Raw genomic sequence first — 18,276 nt, 5'->3', positions numbered from 1 at the left:
GTTATTAGGAACAGGTATGGCACTGCATCAGACTGGATACAGTGAGGAAAAAGGACAAATGCTGTAGTGAATTACTAACTTCTAATAGTTTCCAGTCTTTTAAGTATATCTTTAAAATTTCTATGCTTTTTACTTGATAAGTGAAGCAAAGAACAAAAAAAAGGTGCTGAGCATACTGTGTATTTCCTCTTGCAAAATTCTTATTGTTTAGAATGTGGCCATCAATTTTTTTCTAGTCAGGTTATACAATCTGTTAGTAATTTGTTTTCTGTGAACAAATATGTAAGCAAATCTGTTAAGGGCCGGGTGTGAGGGAACTGCCCTGTAAAAGAGGATGTAGTCTTGAAGACTTGTATCCAAAGGTGATACAGGTGTGGATCAGTTCTGACTCAGAGAGAAAGCATGTTGTCAGAGAGAAGCAAATGCAGCTTGTCAGAATAAGAACATAAATCTTTAAAATTTTCATTGAAGAACACAACATAAGTGTTAAGATAAAATATGAAGTGGTATTGTTGTAGCTGATCTTAGTCTGTGACTGAAGGAGGACTGGAGGTTTTATCAAACCAGCTGTTGCAGCTGAAGGAAAAAACCAAGCATATCTCCAGGCACACAAAATCTTCTTTAAATTACATAATTGCTGCATATATTAGTGCTCAGAGAATGTTGGTTTATCTGTCACTGAATACCTACCTTGGTTAGACTGCACATTCAGTGGCACTGTTGCCTAAGCTGGCTCAGTTATGCTCTGTAGTTTTCCTTGCATGGTGACAGCAAAAGCAGGGGATTAACTGCTCTGAGAAACTGATCTGACTGGAAAATAAAGTTTTTATTTTGTTTGAATGTTTTTTTAGGCAGACAGGTCCCCTGTTTCAATGTGCAAATGTTTGTGCTGATGGAACCGAGTTGGAAATTAGATGCTGAAGACATAGCACAGGCTGAGGGCACAGTTTTTATTGGAGGTGTTTAATCTGACAGGCCAGGTTCATTCAAGTACCTCAGTATAAATGGTATTACATACCTGTCTGTCAAATGCTTCTGCAATTGCCTTAAATTAAGGATTTAGCATGGTTCTCTAGGAGGTGCCCAATATGATACATATAATGGTCCAAGTTTCTGAGTTAGCTCCATGAGAGGACCTTTTTGTATTAGAGGCATGGGATTTTTAAATTTCTATAATATAATTCTTGCTTTGAATAAGAAATAGAGTGTTTGCCCTCTGATGGTTGATAAAGCATTTGCTCTTCTAATATTACTGGTAGTGGGATTTTGATAGCTCAGTGATTTTTGGGCAATTGTCTGTTAGAGAAACACTTTAGCAGTGGAGGTTGTTCACATCATTATTGTGCTTTTTATATGAGTAAGGGAAAATAAATATTAATAAGTGGCTGGTGGGTATTTGGAGTGAAGGAGAAAGTGTGCATACACATGGATTTAAAGATATTTTGAGCTTGGCACAATATTCCAGAATCTAAATGTACTGTATAGAAAGGGAGATTATTTAGGACCAATATTTTGGTGCAGAAATTAAGTTAATTGCACTTAATATGGTGGAAAAAAGCCCCCGACTGAATGTTTGCAAGGGGGAGGTTGCTGCTACAGGTAAATTTTGTGTGAGCAAGCACAACCCAAAAAAAATAGAATGCGTCACCAGGAGAGAATAGGTTTCCATTGCCTAGAGCAGATGCCAGGAAAGCACAAAGCACTAGCTAAATCTGTTTTTGTGAGCTGTACCAAGCCTTGACACACTTTCTGTGAAGATGCAGTATTACAAAGATCCTCATTGGAAATGATTGCAGAAGGTAACAATGGCTTGTGTGCAATCAGAGATGTTGGGTTTTCTGTGTCAACAATAGCAAAAAAACTAAATATGGGAATAACAGAAGAAGCTAAATTCCCTGCATGAATAACTTGATCTTTAGTGATTACAGTGAGGGATGACTCCTGCCATGCATAGTCATCCAGTCATTGATAATAAAGATGTAGTATGAATTGTCAGGAGGTGTTTTCTTACAGCGTTTGCTACCCAGACATTGCTGTGTGTATGAGAGTCCTTATACCTTGATTGCAAGAGATTCTGAAAAATATTTTTTGTGTTGGTGCTAGAATGATTTGTAAAGAATAAGAAGCATGTAAGTTGGAAAAAAGAATTGGTTTTCAGAAAATCTTCTATGTGTAATGAGGTGTCATAATTTGCCCAGCAGCATGAATGTTTTTAATTCTAAAGAGTACGACATAATGTATTTAAGGTGTGGTGAGTGAGAATTATGTGAAGTTACTGGAGAATTTGGTTTACAGTAATGTGCATAGTTTGTAAATGACTTGTATGTGTTAATTAATTTATTCTGCTTTTCTGTGTTTCCAGAGAGGATTACACTGACTTGTTAACGGAGGTTACTGAGCTAGAGCATGGTAAATACTCAGCTAGGATTTGTGAAGCATGATAGTTTGTGAGAATGCTTGTCAAGCTCAGACATGTAGTGATCTTCCACAGAGACAATGGAAAATCTCCTTTTACCAGAAGGCATGTTTTACATACTTAATAATATGATTCTGACCACATCAGTATAAGAATGAGTGAGAGACACTAGGATTAGTAAATTGTAAAGTAACACCTAAGTGGGAATGAATGACCTAAACCCCTCAGTCCCTGTTATTAACCTTGAGTTGCCTCTGTACCTTATGTCAGAATAAAATGACTGAGTTATTGGTGGCTGTGATGTCTGTGATGAATATCTGTGGGGTGAAAGGTTTTGCTGGCAGTTTAGTGGAACATCTCCTTTCTGCCTAATTTTTCGTCGACGCCTAAAAAGCCAAACAGTGAGAGAGCAGGAATTGCCGCAGTGATTTCGCATCCATAATCTCCACATCCAAAAGTACATGTAGCTGTGCCTTATGAAAAAGAAGTTGTTAAATAGTCAGCACATGCACGAAACCTATGCAAAATCAGAATGAAGGAAAAGTTTTTGGGAAGGAGGTGTTGGGGCTGGACCCAGAGATGACTGATGTAGTAGAGAAGAAGGTGCTCTTTTATGGGCTTTCATATAGCTGGAGTAGATAAAAAAACCAAACAAACCCAAAAACATAAAAGAAAGAAACCCAGCAGGTTTCTGTGTCTGTTGTTGAATCCATCCTGCTAACAAACCCATTAAGTTGTTTGCAGAAAAATGGGAGTAGTGATCCTATGCAGTACTTGAGCTTTATGTTACTGTTTGCATGCTGTTTGAGATTTGAGGGAAGGAGTCCTTCTGTGACTCAAGGCTTATGTGGTTGTACACGAGGTTTTTCTGATCACCATGTTCTTTGTCAGGGGAGGGTGTGTCAGATTGAGCACCCCAGGCTGTTTCACAATATCTTCAAAAGAGTGGGATAAAACAGAAATGCAGACAGTGAGGCAACTCATACAAATGAGGGAATATTACATGTCCCTGTGTGCAGTTCCCTGTTGCCACTGTGAACTGGAGGGGCTTTGGAGCTTTAAGGAAAGGGAGGGGAGAAGAACAAACTAAAGGTTGTGAATTAGGGAAAAAAAGAATTGATGAAAACAAACAGAAATTAGTAGGTAACATGCTATCAGAAACAAGAAGGGAAGCAAAGGGTGAAAATTTCTGAGGCAGTCATACTGAAAGGATAAGTGCATATTAACAGAACGGAGAGATAAGAAATGAAGTAACTAAACACGTTCTAAAGTGGCCAAAAAAACAGAAAGAAGGAAAATTGTATGTAGAAACTATAAATGAGATCAGATTACAAAGGAACTTAAAGAAGTAGCATAGGTAATGAAGAACAAAACTGGTAAAGCCAAACCATTAGTAGGAAAGAATGTGAAGGATAGTAAGGCAGGGTTTTTAAATAAGGTAGTAGTAGCAAAAAATCTAGCAAAGGATGTGGCTTGCTACCCTGATGAGAAGGGTTGCTACTTTGTTGGCTTGCTACTCTGATGGTTAATGATGTTGAGAGGCAATAAGTGTTTAGTCTTCACTAAGAACGTCAACTGTCATGGAAAAGGCTTAAGAATTAAGATTAGGGAAGGAACAGTTTAAAGAGTACTTTGGTCAAGTGTTTAGGCTTGATAAAATTGCCTGTTGAATATTTAGGAAATTGATTGAAATAGTTTAAAATCTGCTAGTGAAGTTCTGAGAGCATAAGTGAACAGAGAGGTTCTGGAAGATTGAAAACCTGCAAAGAAAATGTGTTGCACTATGGGTTGGCAAGGGTTGTAAGTGGAGAAGAAGCAGGATTTTGTCATATTTTGATTTTACTAAGGCTTTTGATAGTCTGGCACAGAACTTTGGCAAGCCAGCTGAGGAAGCAGGGACAGCATGAAATTCTTATTTAATATGTTTGTAGCTGGATGAAAAATAGGGTTCATCAAATTACTTGATGAACTAAGTGGTTCACTCTCAAACTGGAAATGAGTTGCCCTGAAACTGCAGTGTTCAGTATGACTGACATAAATGGAGAGAATGTTTATTAGATTAGTGAAGGAGTGGTAAGGATGCTGGGAGAAAGGATTAGATTTTGAATGCATTTTGGCAATACCAGAAATGATTAGGGGAAAAACTGGAGTGTGATTCACTAGCACTAGTGCGTAGTTCTGCTTTTGTTGATGAATAAAAGAGCATGTGTTTATTGGATGGGGAAGAAGGTGATGCAGCCCTGCAGGAAAAGGGGCGTGTGTATGGGGTGGGGGCAATGGTTTAAAAGGCAACAGAGGGTGAAGGCTTGTAAATAGTACTGTGGTGCTCAAAAAAGAAGGTGAACATTGTACTCAGAGGTGTACACAGAAGTATTTTCTGTAAGCTATGAGAAAGTATTCTAGTAATCTTCACAGCTTAATTGGGCATCCTGGGGAATGCTGTGCTTGAGTTTTGGCACTCATCGTGGAGCCTGTGAACCAGCTAGAGAAATGCCTGGGAGAGCAGACAGAAGGATCTGAGATCTCTCGGGAGACGAGTTCAAACCTGACAGAAGATGATGAGCCTTCACATGAGGTGAAAATAAATTGTGGAACTCCGTGTCCCAGTTGTTGTGAATGGAAAACATGATTGCATGAATTTACAAGACAGAAGTCCATGGAGGATTGGCCCAGTATACAGACACAAAGATTGCTTAGTTTGGGAAGAGTACCCAAGGAAGGGTCACTATGTACCTGTTTGCTTTCGACACTTTTCTGATGTCTGTCCTTGACAGTTGCTGCAGATGGGATCTTGGACATGTCAATGTCTGACATGTACAGGCTTAGCCATATTTTCTCCTAATGTGATTTTTCTGTGTTTTAACTTGGAAAAAAACTGCAGCTGCTTTTAATTGCCTTGATAGTGGCTTTGTCTGTTTATTTCATGGACATAGGAATGGATAGTAATGGTGGCCAATAGTGCCTTGAAAGCAGCGTGTGGAGATGTGTGTTTGTGTGTTTGTACACAGTCACCAAGGGGATGAAGTGTATTTCACATTTAGTTGTGTAAAAGGCTTAAGTCTGAGATTATTCTGAATTGTCTGTATAGTTTCACAGTCTGGATCTGATGTCAAGAAAGTTTCCTGTGTAGTATTCAAAAATTGCCTTCCTAACAGCTGTAAAGTTATAGTTCATGGCAGTAGAGTTGTTATGGTATGGTAGGCAGTGGTAGTATCATATGCATGACAAGAAGTCCACAGATGGCTCTTAATTTGTCTCGGGAAAAAGTTGAAAAGAGGCTGTACTTGAGTTTATGCAGTGATAGTTCCTGGATAGCTCTCAAAAAGTCTCTGATAAAAAAAAAATTATTTAGTTTTGGAAATATGAGGCTGTTCTGTTTTCCTACCCAGCATGCAGTGTCTTAGAAAACACTCTCTGGTTTATCTAAGTGTTGTGTCCTTGGAACTGGCCAGTCTGTGACTACTCAGCTGAAAGTGGTAATAAAAGTATAATCCATGGAGCTGGTTGTTTGGCTTCAGAAGATTGAGTGAAGAATTACATGTCTGAATTATGCTTTAGGTCTAAAAAGGGCCAGTCAGCAGGAAAACATGCTACTTGCTTGGGGAAAGGATCATGGATGTGGCAGGGCAAGGGAAGAGGTGCCCGGCCATCAGCAGCATCTGTTGGTCTGAGAGGGTGGGAGATGGTGGTGTCCCTCAAGGGTAGATTTGACAGTGCTGACGAGAGAAGAGTGGCTGAATCAGTAGAAGGGACAAGCAGTGGGATACCACGACTCCTTTGCTATGTAAGGTAGAAAGACACAGAGAATGCTGTGGTCAGAGGCAGAGGAGAGGAAGGACAGTGCCTGTTCATACCTTCTGTTTGTACCTTCTGGAAGATCTGCATCTGTTGTGTCCTGGCCAGGAGTGTTTCTGGATGTGCTGTGGTTGTGTTTGTTCCACTCTTCTGATCATGGAGGTTAAGGAAAAACTTTTATATTTAGGTGAAGAAGGATTTTTGTCTAGTTGTCGGGAAAATATCCCTACACTTCCCATTGCAGACTGAAGCTACAACTTGCTGGTAACTGCAGAGTTTGGTAAAACATAGCTTTAATCACAAAAACATTCATCCATTCTGCCTTTCTTTTGTCCTCCAGGGCTGTGATGCCCTGTCTCTTGACCAGACTCTTAGGTGATAAAGTTTGGTCCAGTTTAGATTATTCCTCCTGTCCCCTTACATCTTTCTCCATAGGCTGCACTGCTACCTTGCCTCTCTCTCCCCCTTTATAATTTCTGTGTGCTTTTATCCTCCAAGTTTGCAAAAACAACTGAAAAAGATAAGGGGAGGAGGGTAGGAAGCGGCTGTGGAGGGAAGAGTACATAGTGCTGGCAGACAGGGTTTCGGAGGCATTTTGGAGCAAGTCATACCCCTTTGCTACAGGCCTGATGGCCTCATTTGGCTTTGGATGTCAGCCCGAATGCTGACGTCCTCTGGCAGTCCCTGTAGTGTGCTTGAGTGCTGTGCTGCCCCTCCTTCTGTCATCTGTGCCAAACTGAGCCATAACTTAACAGCCATGGCTTAAGCTCTGTATTTTGGGCTATTTTTGTAAATAATCAGTACAAATTTGGGTGGTAGCTTTAGCATGATAAATGAGGAGTATGACATATTTAAAGCAAACTGTGAACTCAACAGATTTGCAGGTCTTCTTTGAAGAATGAGTTGTTTTCACTTCCTGGACAGCTTAGGCCTTAGTATTACTGCCCTTTTTTTTTTTTTTTTTTTTTTTTTTTTTTTTTATAGTATATATGTATATATTTTGGACAGGAGAAAATAATCTGGAAGGACATTTACTGACAGTAATTTTTATTTATATGTTGAGAGTTTTTGAAATTGTTTCAGCAGTAGAAAATAACTCCATTTGCTACTGCAAAGAAAATGTTTTTCTGTAAACATTTCCTATGTATGGGTATATGAACACAGCTGTGAGAGCAAAGATGTGGCATAATTTCAGTAAATCAATCTGAAGTGATTCCAGTTTTAATTTTCTGTTCTTACACATTACTATGAAGGATTGGAGACATAGGTAGAAAAGTTTGAGTTTGTAGCAATAGTTTGTAGCAATAGCTGCCACATGAGCTAGAATATACAGTCAGTGCTGAATTTATGTAAATCAGAGAGTGGAGTGCTACTTCGCTGATATATTGGCATAAGCTCTTGTTCACTGTGCCAAGCCATGCAGTCATTTTTCTAGAACCTCTGTCCTTTTTTGGGGGTGGAAGCTGAAACATTTATGACTATTCCTAGTGGTGTCAACTCAAGAAGGGGTAGCACAAGTTTCTGGGTCTGGGTCAGACCTGTGCAGTGGAAAAGAGTTTAAGATGCCATTGTTTGTGCTGTTCTCCATAAGTCTAAAAAAACCTTGCATGTGTTTACGTAGAATTTGTTGTATTTGCTTTATTGATAACAATACTATTACACTGACAAAAAATGGCAGGGTAGAAAAATACTTGCAAATACTGCTGATATGTCACTCCCACACTTCCTTTGATTCCTTTTCTGCTGGACAATCCTAAATGCCAGAGATTCTGAGGAAAAAGGGCAGGACAGTGTGGCATTTGTCTCCACTGTATTTCCATGTATTTTCTCAGTTCAGTAGTTATTGAATGAATACAGTACAAGCCTCAGGAATTTTGTGAAAGAAACGGTTTTGCAAATGACAAGGAGAGATATTTTTTTCTTGAAGGCTCATGTGACTTCTGTTGGGATTTTTGGTAGTTTGTATTTTAACTTTCTTCAAGATTAATCTGTAACAGTCCACTGAATTTTTCATGTCTCCCCCTAAAACAGTCATGATTCCCTGCTGGAAGTATTCCCTAACTAATCTGTTGTGGTAGCAGGGCTGTGTGCTCTTGCCTGGTTGTTCCCTGCTGTGTCCCACTCCAGTTGTGCTGGTGACTGCTGCTGCAGAGAGCAGATGGAGTAAGTCAGGAGGAAGTGTTGTAAGCAATGTGGTTTGCAGGGCTTGGTGCTGGTGGCTTGGCTGTTCTGGGCTCCTTTCTAAACCTACTTCTTCTGCCTGGTGCTAGCTACCTTGCATTTCATAACTGAAGGGTTTCTTTGCAGAGGTGTGTTGAAGGAGACAGAAAGCTGCTGCCATTTCTGGGGACAGTAGATGCCAGACTTGACTGATCTCGTGGGAGTGTTACATGCTGCACATGGGTAAAAGCTACACAATTAGGAGGGCTTGCGGCAGAGCAGGGATATGTGATAGCTGTTGGACCATGGTTAATTCCTTATAAACCTGAAATTGCTGTAGGAGCAAATATAACTTTAATTCATCAAGTGAACAGAAAAATTTGTGAATTTCCACTATTCAGCATTGACGTAAAGGAAATGTTTTGCTATAGCTCTTGCTTGAGCATGTCCAAAGTCATCCCTAGGCATAGTTGAGCAGAGCTCCAGGGATTTGACTGTAGCTTGGTAGTCTCTGAGAATATGGGAAAATCTTGCATGACAGGAGAATCCACTGCAATGCTAAAGAATTTCCGATCTGCCCAGGCTACTCAATTCCTAGCAAAATAATTACGTAGTGACATAAATTGGAAGATTACCTCATGCCCTGGAGCCTCTTTTATGATTCTCACTGGCTGGGAATTAGACAGTGCTCTGAGCTTTATTACAAGGAGGCTGTGGCTCCCTAGCACTGCCTCAGAAGGTAAATCCTTTCTGAGTTGCACAAATGCAACTGTGATATAAATCTCCCTCCTCCCCAAGTCTTTCCCCATCTGCATTACATTTTTACCTAGCTCAGACCTGATGTTAGATCTCCCAGGCTTGGGAGCAGGAAAAAAACCCTGCCATAAGATTTCTGGTTTTTTGCATGCCTCTTGTTCTCAAAACAGGTGGAGGCAAGCCGGCGCTGCCCTGGTGAGAAAGCTTTGAAGTGCCTGCCCTGTTGAGGTTGCTTTGCAAGCTGGTGGATGCTGCACAGGACTACCACAGTGGTTTCCTTAGTCACTCTGCCCTTGCGGGGTGTGGGTACCAGTGTGTTTGCTCTGGAAGGGTAAAGATGGAAATAGAAAACTCCATGTTGTGGGCTGTGGCACAAATACCAGATTTGTGTCTCCCAGTGTAATGAAGTCACTCCTGTAGCCATTGCTGTAATTAGCTGTGTGGATTAGATTAAAGCTAGCATAGCACAACAACCATGTGCATATCCACTCAGTCATGTGGTAAATGGTTTCTATTCCTTGTTAATAAGCAATTATCAGCAGTGACAAAGGTTATTTTTTTTCCTCTGGTGTTATGGGTTGTGGTTGTACAGACCCCAGCTTTTGTACAGCCTTATTTCAGAGAGAGAAAGGAATGAGAGAAGGGTTAGGGTTTTAGTGTATAACTGAGAGAAATTTCAGAAGGTAACCGTACCATCTCTGTTGCTATTTACCATGCATCTTGCTCACTTTACAGTGAAATATAATGGCCTAAGAAAAATTCTTCCTACTTAGCAGTAACTGACTCTGTCCTGAGTTAGGAAGACATAAGTTTCCTTTAGCTAACATTATGTCTCTTAGTGCAACTGTTTGGGAATGGGATTGTTTCAGTAGATGTTGGGAATAAATGTATCAGTGCATCTAGAGGTGTTTACATTGCCTATGGATCAGGTACTCTGCAGGACTTCGTAATGCCTCTCCTGTGTGCCAAGCAAGCTTGGCCAAGTGTGAGGGCTCCCTGCCACTGGAATTGGGGCAGTTTGTCCTCTCCACTGGCTGCTGAGAAAAGTATTTTGATAGACGCTGCTGTGTGGAAAACCTCAAAGGCCAGTGGGGTTGCTCAGAGTTAATGACTGCATGAGATGCTTCTCAAGTGGAGAGACAGGTGATATGAAAAAAAAAAAAAAAGTAGGTTTAACAGCAATGTAAACACGTTGTGGAAAGAACTGTGTTCTTTACGCCCAGTACTGCCCATGCCTGTTAAGGTTTTGAGTACCAGAATGAAGTATTGGAGTGTGCTACCCACAGACTTTATTTGTGGGATGTGAGTCATTTGGTTTAACCTAGTTTATAATTTGGATAGATGGTACACACTGGATAACATTTTTCTTCTAGTGCTCTGGAAGCAGTCAGGACAACCTGCATTCAGTTCATTGAGATTCCTTCTGTTTGCCATTGTCAAAGGCAAGAATTCATTGACTTCTAAAACTAACATTTATTGAAGTTCAGGGGTCAAGTGATTGCTTTATCTTGGAAGCAATCCCTTTAGGTCCAGGATCAAGAAGGACATAAATAAATAAATAGATTTTTTTCCCTTACTCTATGAAACAGTTGACTAAAAGATAGGTATAAACCCGTGGCTTTTTAGGAGATACAAAAAGATCTAACTGAATAGAATCAGCAGAAGCAAATACGAGTCAGCAGTGTGCCTTGGCGGCCAAAAAGGGGAACCATGGACTTGGGGGTGCATCAAGTCCAGCATCACCAGGTGATAGATAATAGAGGTGATTATCCCACTGCATTCAGCCTTGGTGCCGCCTCACCTCGAGTACTCTGTGCACTTCTGGGCCCCCAGTTTTAGGAGGTCCTTCAGTGCATCTGGAGGAGGGCAACAAAACTGGCAACAGGGCTCAAAGGCATGTCCTGTGAGGAGCAGCTAAAGGATTTGGTTCCTCTAGTCTGGCTGAGGGGCATTCCCATTGCTGTCTACAGCTTTCTGAGGAGGCCAGGTGGAGACAGAGGTGGAATCTCTTCTGCCTGGTATCCAGGGGTACGAGGTGTGGGAATACTTGAGAGCTGCAGCAGGGGAGCTTCAGACTGGACAGTAGGGAGCATTTCTTTACTGGGAGGGTGGTCCACCATTGAAACAGGTTTCCTAGAAATGTGATTGATGTCTGAAACTTTTCAGTGTTTAGGAGGATTTTGGACAATGCTGTTAATAACATGCTTTAACTTTTGGTGAGCCCTGAAGTGGTCAGGTCCCTTCCAACTGGAATGTTCTGTTCTATTCTGTTCTGTCCTGTTCTATAATTCATAATGTAATTAAGATAAGAGCTGTGACATGAATGGCTTCATGATGCAATGATATCCAGGAGTTTAACAGCACATTTATTTGGATTTTAAAAATATTTGAAGCCACATTAGTTGAAATAGTTAAAGCAATAAGTTATATTAACTCAAATAAATTGATATGTTAGTTACTTTTTCCCATGGTGGCATAATTCTGCGAGGTTAATTCTGGGTGCTCCTTTCCTTAAGAGTGATAAAACCTCTGTGTGTTTTCAAAAATTTTAGTCTTTATCTGGGCTGCAATGGAAAATAACAACCTGCATAGCACAGAGGGTTGAATGGATCGTAAAAGTGTTTCAGTCTCTGTGGATGTAAAGAAAAATGTTCAAACAGAAAACATGGACAACAGCCCCACCAAACAGAGAAGTAATGTTGCTGTAGGTTGGTGTTCATACATTTGCAGCACTGCAAAATGTGTCTCACATCTTCTGTCAGCTGTGGAAGGGGAGCAGCACTGCTGTAATGTTGATGCTTTGGTAAAAGTGTGTGGTAGTTAATCTCACAGATTTCTGATGCTGTGATATTTCTTCTTTTTTGTTCAGGTACCTTTGGGACTCTGGTTCTTCCAGCAGTAAGTATTTTTTTCCTTTCCTCCTTCCTCAGAAAATGTTGACTGTCTGTAACTTACCACCTGTTGATGTTGACGATATATTTTGCATGTGATCCCAGCTGTTTTCACAGTATCAGATGAGTGTATTTCCTGACCATTAAATCAAGGGTTTTTCAGATCAAATTCTCTGCAACTTGTTAGAAGTAATTACAGGACTCAGGAGCTGATATCCAGCATCAACACAAACTATCATAAAACTTGACACAAAAATTTGTGTCTTTTTTTACTGATTGATACCTGTATTTTAGACACATCATGAAGGCTAATTACAGCTGAAAAAATAATGTAAAGCAACAATTGAGAAATACCAAAATAAAATATATTTATATATAATCTTTGTAAGGGCTTAGAAATGCATATTCAGTGAAAGTACATTAAAAAACCAAAAATGTATCTTGAATTGTGTGTTGTGTGTGAATCCTGAATTTATGATCCTTATGATATTCATCTTGAAAACCCAATCTAAAGAGTTATGTATTTTATAAGGAAAAAAGTTTTATCAAAGTCAGCCAAATTTTACCAAAGTCTGCTTATCCCTTAATCTGGGACAAACTGTCTCTGATTAAATAATCTGGAAATATTTGATAGATGGATAGTCAATGACAATGAGCAGCTCAACATTATGAAGATTACTAGGTTGAAATGCATCTGTATGAACTATACTTTAGCAAATGTAGAAAATTATTATAATAAAAAAATCAATAAGTTTCTTAATATAATCTGGCCAGGTCTTAAAATGTTCAAGCACCTTACACTAGGCAGGGTATTTTCCTCCCTCTCTTGCTGCTATCTGAAGAGATGAAAACTGACCCATTTTAACTGCAATATTTTCTACTCGTTTGTGTAGCCACAGTAGACTTAGATTTTGTCCAGAGTGTAATTTGCTAGCAGAAGGTGGGTAATGAGTTTCTGGATTCAGCCTCATCTTTTCCAGAGGAAACAGTGGCTGCTTTGTCTGAGGTACTCGTGATGGTGGTGGTGCAGTCAGAAGTACGTGAGATGGCCTTTTTCTCTCTTGTGTTAGGACTGCCAAAATGGGGATAGTAATACCATTCATTTGGGATGTTTTGACTAAGATAAACTATTTTCACAGCAAGTTCCTACTACTTAGTGTTAAAAGCTGCCTTGCTCATGTTTGGGTTGAGAAATAACGCTTTAGAGAAGGAGTTGGTGGGGCTGAGGTAGTCACTATTGCTGTTGCAATTGTGGAAATGTTGTATTAGTGCAGTTTCAGGTAGCATAAATGTGTGAAACAGAAGGTGGATTACATTGGACCTCAGCTGTCCTAATACACTGCCATGGCAATGCAAACCTCATTGTCTCTGACCTTTACATCAAGAAAGGCAGTTGTGTCACCATGTTTTGGAAGGAAAGATATTTTGAAATATAACAGGTATAAAAATCTAGGGAGAAACCCATGCTGTCTATTGTTATTTGTGGTAGGAAAGGAAAACAGGAAAATAGATGAAGTCTCTAAATGGCATTTATAGAAGATTTACATTTTAAAACATGAAATTGAAGACAATACTTGCAGCAAAATAATACCATAAGAGTACAATTCATTGCAACGGTGAAACAAAACAAGGTTATTTTCCCCATTTTGATTTTTAATTATTATAATGTGTCCTGGACTTGTTGTAGCAAATCCTATCTGATTTTTAGGGATTACAGCTTCTTTAAGAAATAGTAATATTCATAAAATGAATGTTTGAGGTAACAATAAGGTAGTATTTGATAGATGCGGTAGCTAAGGCTGTTCCTCTTATTTAAGATATTGCAGAATACTTGGCATGGAATTTGGACGGTGTTGAAATATGTGAATCATATGTTCTTGGCAATGTGTGTACAAAAACCTGCAGCTGGAGAAAATGCAAAATCCTTTTCAGTGTGGGACTTTGCATCTAAAATTTAATTCTATAAATCCAGATTTTAAAGGGGGGATATCTTCTTCCCATATCATCACAGGCCTGCTTATAGGTGAAAAAGGGTTTTTTTTATTTTTCCTCCTTGATTTTTTTCCTGGCTTGTTTTAAAGACAGAAAGTTAATAGAGAGGGATGGAATTGTAGTTGATTCCTCTTTATAGGTAAACACACAGAGAAGGAAATGTATTCTCTACAGACATTTGCATCTACCTCATTTGTCACCCAGGGACATTTTCCTATGTTTGTGAATCCCTGTTGCCTCAGTGTGTGCTGTTAAAATGAGCTTTGACAGCAGTACAGCCTTTCTTTATAGCACTTGGTAGGATGCTTTTGAAGTGCTGTGCCTGCTGAGTTAACAGCTGTAATTTTCATTACACTGCAAGAGGAGTGCTTCAATTCCATATGTTATGCTGCAAAATGCAAGCCTGTCTTTAGTTGTCTTAACTTCAGAGGTTTTGCTCCAGAATTACAGTTTCAACTCCAAACAGAAGCATGTGACTCTTAAGCTTTTCAGCAGGGCTGCTTGTTGGAATGAGCTGTGTGCTGTGGTAAAGCCGTTCCCCTTCCTCAAAGAGCCATTCTGGCGGGACAGAAGCTGCATCTGGGCTGGGATGTCCCTGGGGTTGCTGTCTGTCTGTGAAGGCTCTGCTCAAGAAAATTTTGGTGTGCTGCAGCATCTCTGCTTTAAGCCTTTCAACCCCTGTGGCTGGGATTCCTCCCAGCTGACTTTAGGAAATGAAGTGATGCATCTGAATTATGAGCTCTAGATTTCCTCTGTGCACTGGAAAGACACAGAGAGAGAGAGAAGAAATCTGTGTGTGATTACTCTGACCTTATCTGGTCTAAATTTCCTTGCCAGTGATATCTGTCTTCTGCCAGCACTGAAGGAGCTCTCAATGTCTATCCAAAAAAGTTAACCATATAAATTTTATATTCCTTTATTTCCTAATATTTTTGGAAGAATAATTATTTTACCTTCTAAATGAGTCACGGTACGTGCTGTAATTATTAATTATGAAGGTGAAATGAGACAAAATCAGTGAGGTTGCTATTGAAAAGCAGTACCTCACTTTATGAAAAACAAATTCCGTATTTGATTTTTCTTCCCCATAGGACATAAAGCTAAAGACTGTAATAAAACAAGTGCAAAGTTCTCTTACTGTCCTGCTCATCTTCTTACACGTACTTTCTTTAGTTATTTTACTTTTGGAAAATTTCATAGCAAAAAATGATGAAGAAAAATATTAGCCCTTTATATCAAACCAAAGAAATTTCTAAATAACTTAAAAAAGAGAGCGCAATCTATGCATGTATAAGACTGTAAATTGCATATGAATTATATTCTTGAAAACCTGATTACTACTTAAAATTAGATGGAAATGTGTTGTTGTGCTTCTGATAGGACATTTCCTGGTAATTGTTGAAACAATACATTAAAGTAATGAATAAAATCCCCCTTCTCTTTTTGAAAATTTACATAAGTTGACAAGTTCAGGTATATATTAGTCCTTTATGTCAAATGTTTTTTTAAATAATAGTGTCTTCAGGAATATTTTAGATACCTAACAGAGTGTCACCATTTCTTTTTAAGCTGCCTCTGAACAGTGCTTCTGGGAATTACGAGTTACTGGTGGAGGGCCGTGCTGACGGCCGGCACATCTTCTCTAACCGTACCAGCCTGATGTACATGTCAAAGAGCACCTCTGTGTTCATCCAGACTGATAAATCCATGTATAAGCCAGGACAGGATGTGCTCTTCAGGATTGTCACCGTCTATCCTGATCTCAAACCTTACCAGGTGTCTCTGAATATATATATCCGAGTAAGTATCCGCAGGAACACGGTTAGATGTTAGATTGTGTCACATGTTCTGAATTTGTGACAAATACAGGTGGTATGAATTGCTGCCTAAATCTTGCCAGCAAGGCCTCTCACATTTAACATGCAGCTTGACTTTTCTCCTAGGACCCTCGGAAGAAATTGATTCAGCAGTGGTTGATGGAGGAGGGTGATTTGGGTGTGGTTTCCAAAAAATTTCAGTTGTCAATGAACCCTCCACTAGGAGACTGGTCCATAGAGGTGGAAGTGAACGTGAGTATTAATATTGCCAAATCGCAGAGAGATTTATTTCTTCTGCTAGATGTGTATAAAATTGTGTTTATGTTGCTGAAATGAATTATAAACATGGATCATGAGATGAGCAAATCCTTCCCTCGTGTCAAATATTGGGCAAGATGCTATGCAAACCTCACAAGATTTTCAATAGTACATGGTTTTTTGGGGAAGGATACAAAATCCTACATACATACTTTATCCTAAAGTCTGTGTTTTGATTCCAGGATAAAAATGGTATTAAAAAAGTGAGAATTTGTAATATTAATATAGAAGAAAGATATCATGGAGTAGAGTTTTTTCCTTGTTAAGTGAAATACTCCTACATTTATTTTGCAAGCAAATACACAGAAATTTGGTGTATCACTCTGTGCAGCCAGTCAGTGTCTAAAGGGTTGAGGAACCAAGACTATTTACAGATCTTTGCCTAGTTTTAGGCGTGTTTCAGCAACTCACAGTGACTGATGAGTTACTGAGGAAAAAATAACTTTGTAAAATAGAAAGGATGACTAGTAATACAGGACGATTGCAAAACAAAACTGGAAGAGTCTGTGTTGCATGTTGCTATTGGTAGTAGCTCTCTCAGGCCAGTCCTTCAAGCTGTTACACTCATACACCATGGAACATGTTTCAAAAATAGCTGGAGGTTTAGCTGTTCAAAACTCTGTGTGTCAGGGTTATTCAGCCTGCTTTTTAATACCTATAATTTGGGAACTGCATTTCCTATTTGGCTTGCAGTGGCTCTTCAGAGACATTTAGCAAGTATAAACAGGACTACTTAATGTTACATAATGAGGGAGATGATGGGTAGACAGGAGAAAAACTCACATGATCATGTATTACTCAGGAGTAACATTTACCAGTACCAGTTATATGTTTGATAGATCTCTATAGGCTCAGGCATGTGAGGGTGGTGCTCAAGTGAGCGTCAGGACTGGATTTTTCAAACACTTTGTCATGTGGGTGTGGAGTTATTGCTGTTGTCTGTGATGGGAAAAATGTATGAAGTTGTTCCTGTGCTCCTCCCTGTGCTCTGCCACTCCTTCCCTTCCCCTGCCTGCTGTTCAGTGGCCCCTCAGCCACGCTAAAGCAGCTGTAGAACTGTAGTCAGGCTGAGATCTAAAGAGCAGTGGGGAAGTGACCCAAACTGAAAAGAATCTATGTGTTTTTCTTGGCCTAGACCAGACCAGATCACTGATCCAGCTGAGAAGCCATCCCCACTCACAGTTATTGTAGGTGCTTCTCAGCACTGGGGCAGGTGTGGCTCAGACATGGAGACAAAGCCCGGTGGCAGTGGTGGGCTCCTTCAGCAGCTCATATGCCAAGCAAAAAAGTGTTTGTGAAATGTGGCTTGGGCTTTCTGCAAAAGCTTGAGAAATGCCGAAATTAGGAGATAATTGATGAAGGGGTTGTGGCAGCTGTTTTCAGGATCTGAATGAGTGCCACTCCCTCCTGAAATAAAACCAAAGAGAAAAAAACATTGTAAAGTTGAAAGAAAAATGCCTTGTAAATTCATCTGGGCTAATGAAACAGCTGTGAGACAAGTGAAGTGAGACCTTAGTAGAGTGTAGTTTAGTATTCTAAATTTTAGCCATGCTACAGAAGGTTAATGATCCTGGAAAATATATGTCAGAGTGAGAGTGCCTCTCAAGTCATGAGTAACAAGGAGAAAGTAAATAGAGAATGTTTTGTTCCTGTCTGTTTCAACATATAGCTAAAGGGCATCAGGTAGAGGAGGTGAAGAGTGATTTCAAAATGACTGAAACATCATAACTGAACTGCAGAGCACAGCACTGGCAGTTATTGTGAATACTCAAAACTTGGGATTAAAAGGGTCTAGACAAATTCTCAGCACACTCCATTGAGAACTGATAGTGAAAAGGCCTTAGGTGTCAGCTCAAGACACAGTGTCACTCCTGGCTACTCTGGTTGATGCAGTTCCCTAGGTGTTCTCTATTATTTCATGGTTGTCTTTTTGGAAAATGCATTCTAACAACACAGATTGCTGGAGCACCTGAATACAAAGGTACCAAACTTGTGTTAAAAGGAGATCAGACTAAATTGTTCCTGTTGATATTTAAACTCTTTGAATTGAAAATTAGATAGGGGAGAAAAAGAAGTGTATATTATACTTCAGGGAAAAAAAAAGGTTTTAGACCTTGGTGTCCAGAAAAAA

At 39.6% G+C, this 18,276-nt stretch overlaps 1 protein-coding gene across 1 annotated transcript in view; it reads left to right on the top strand.

The window, feature by feature from the left end:
• Positions 1–18,276, top strand: part of CD109 (CD109 molecule) — a 65,589-nt gene that overhangs the window by 2,314 nt on the left and 44,999 nt on the right. The window contains exons 3-5 of the mRNA XM_014269973.3: positions 11,997–12,025; positions 15,580–15,810; positions 15,954–16,079. Of these exons, the coding sequence (XP_014125448.3) occupies positions 11,997–12,025; positions 15,580–15,810; positions 15,954–16,079 (386 nt within the window). The remainder of the gene's footprint in view (positions 1–11,996; positions 12,026–15,579; positions 15,811–15,953; positions 16,080–18,276) is intronic.

This window comes from Zonotrichia albicollis, chromosome 3 (genome assembly GCF_047830755.1).
Source record: "Zonotrichia albicollis isolate bZonAlb1 chromosome 3, bZonAlb1.hap1, whole genome shotgun sequence".
Classification (NCBI taxonomy): domain Eukaryota; kingdom Metazoa; phylum Chordata; class Aves; order Passeriformes; family Passerellidae; genus Zonotrichia; species Zonotrichia albicollis.
The sequence above is the reverse complement of the archived record's forward strand: the minus strand, read 5'-3'. Positions and strand labels throughout refer to the sequence as shown.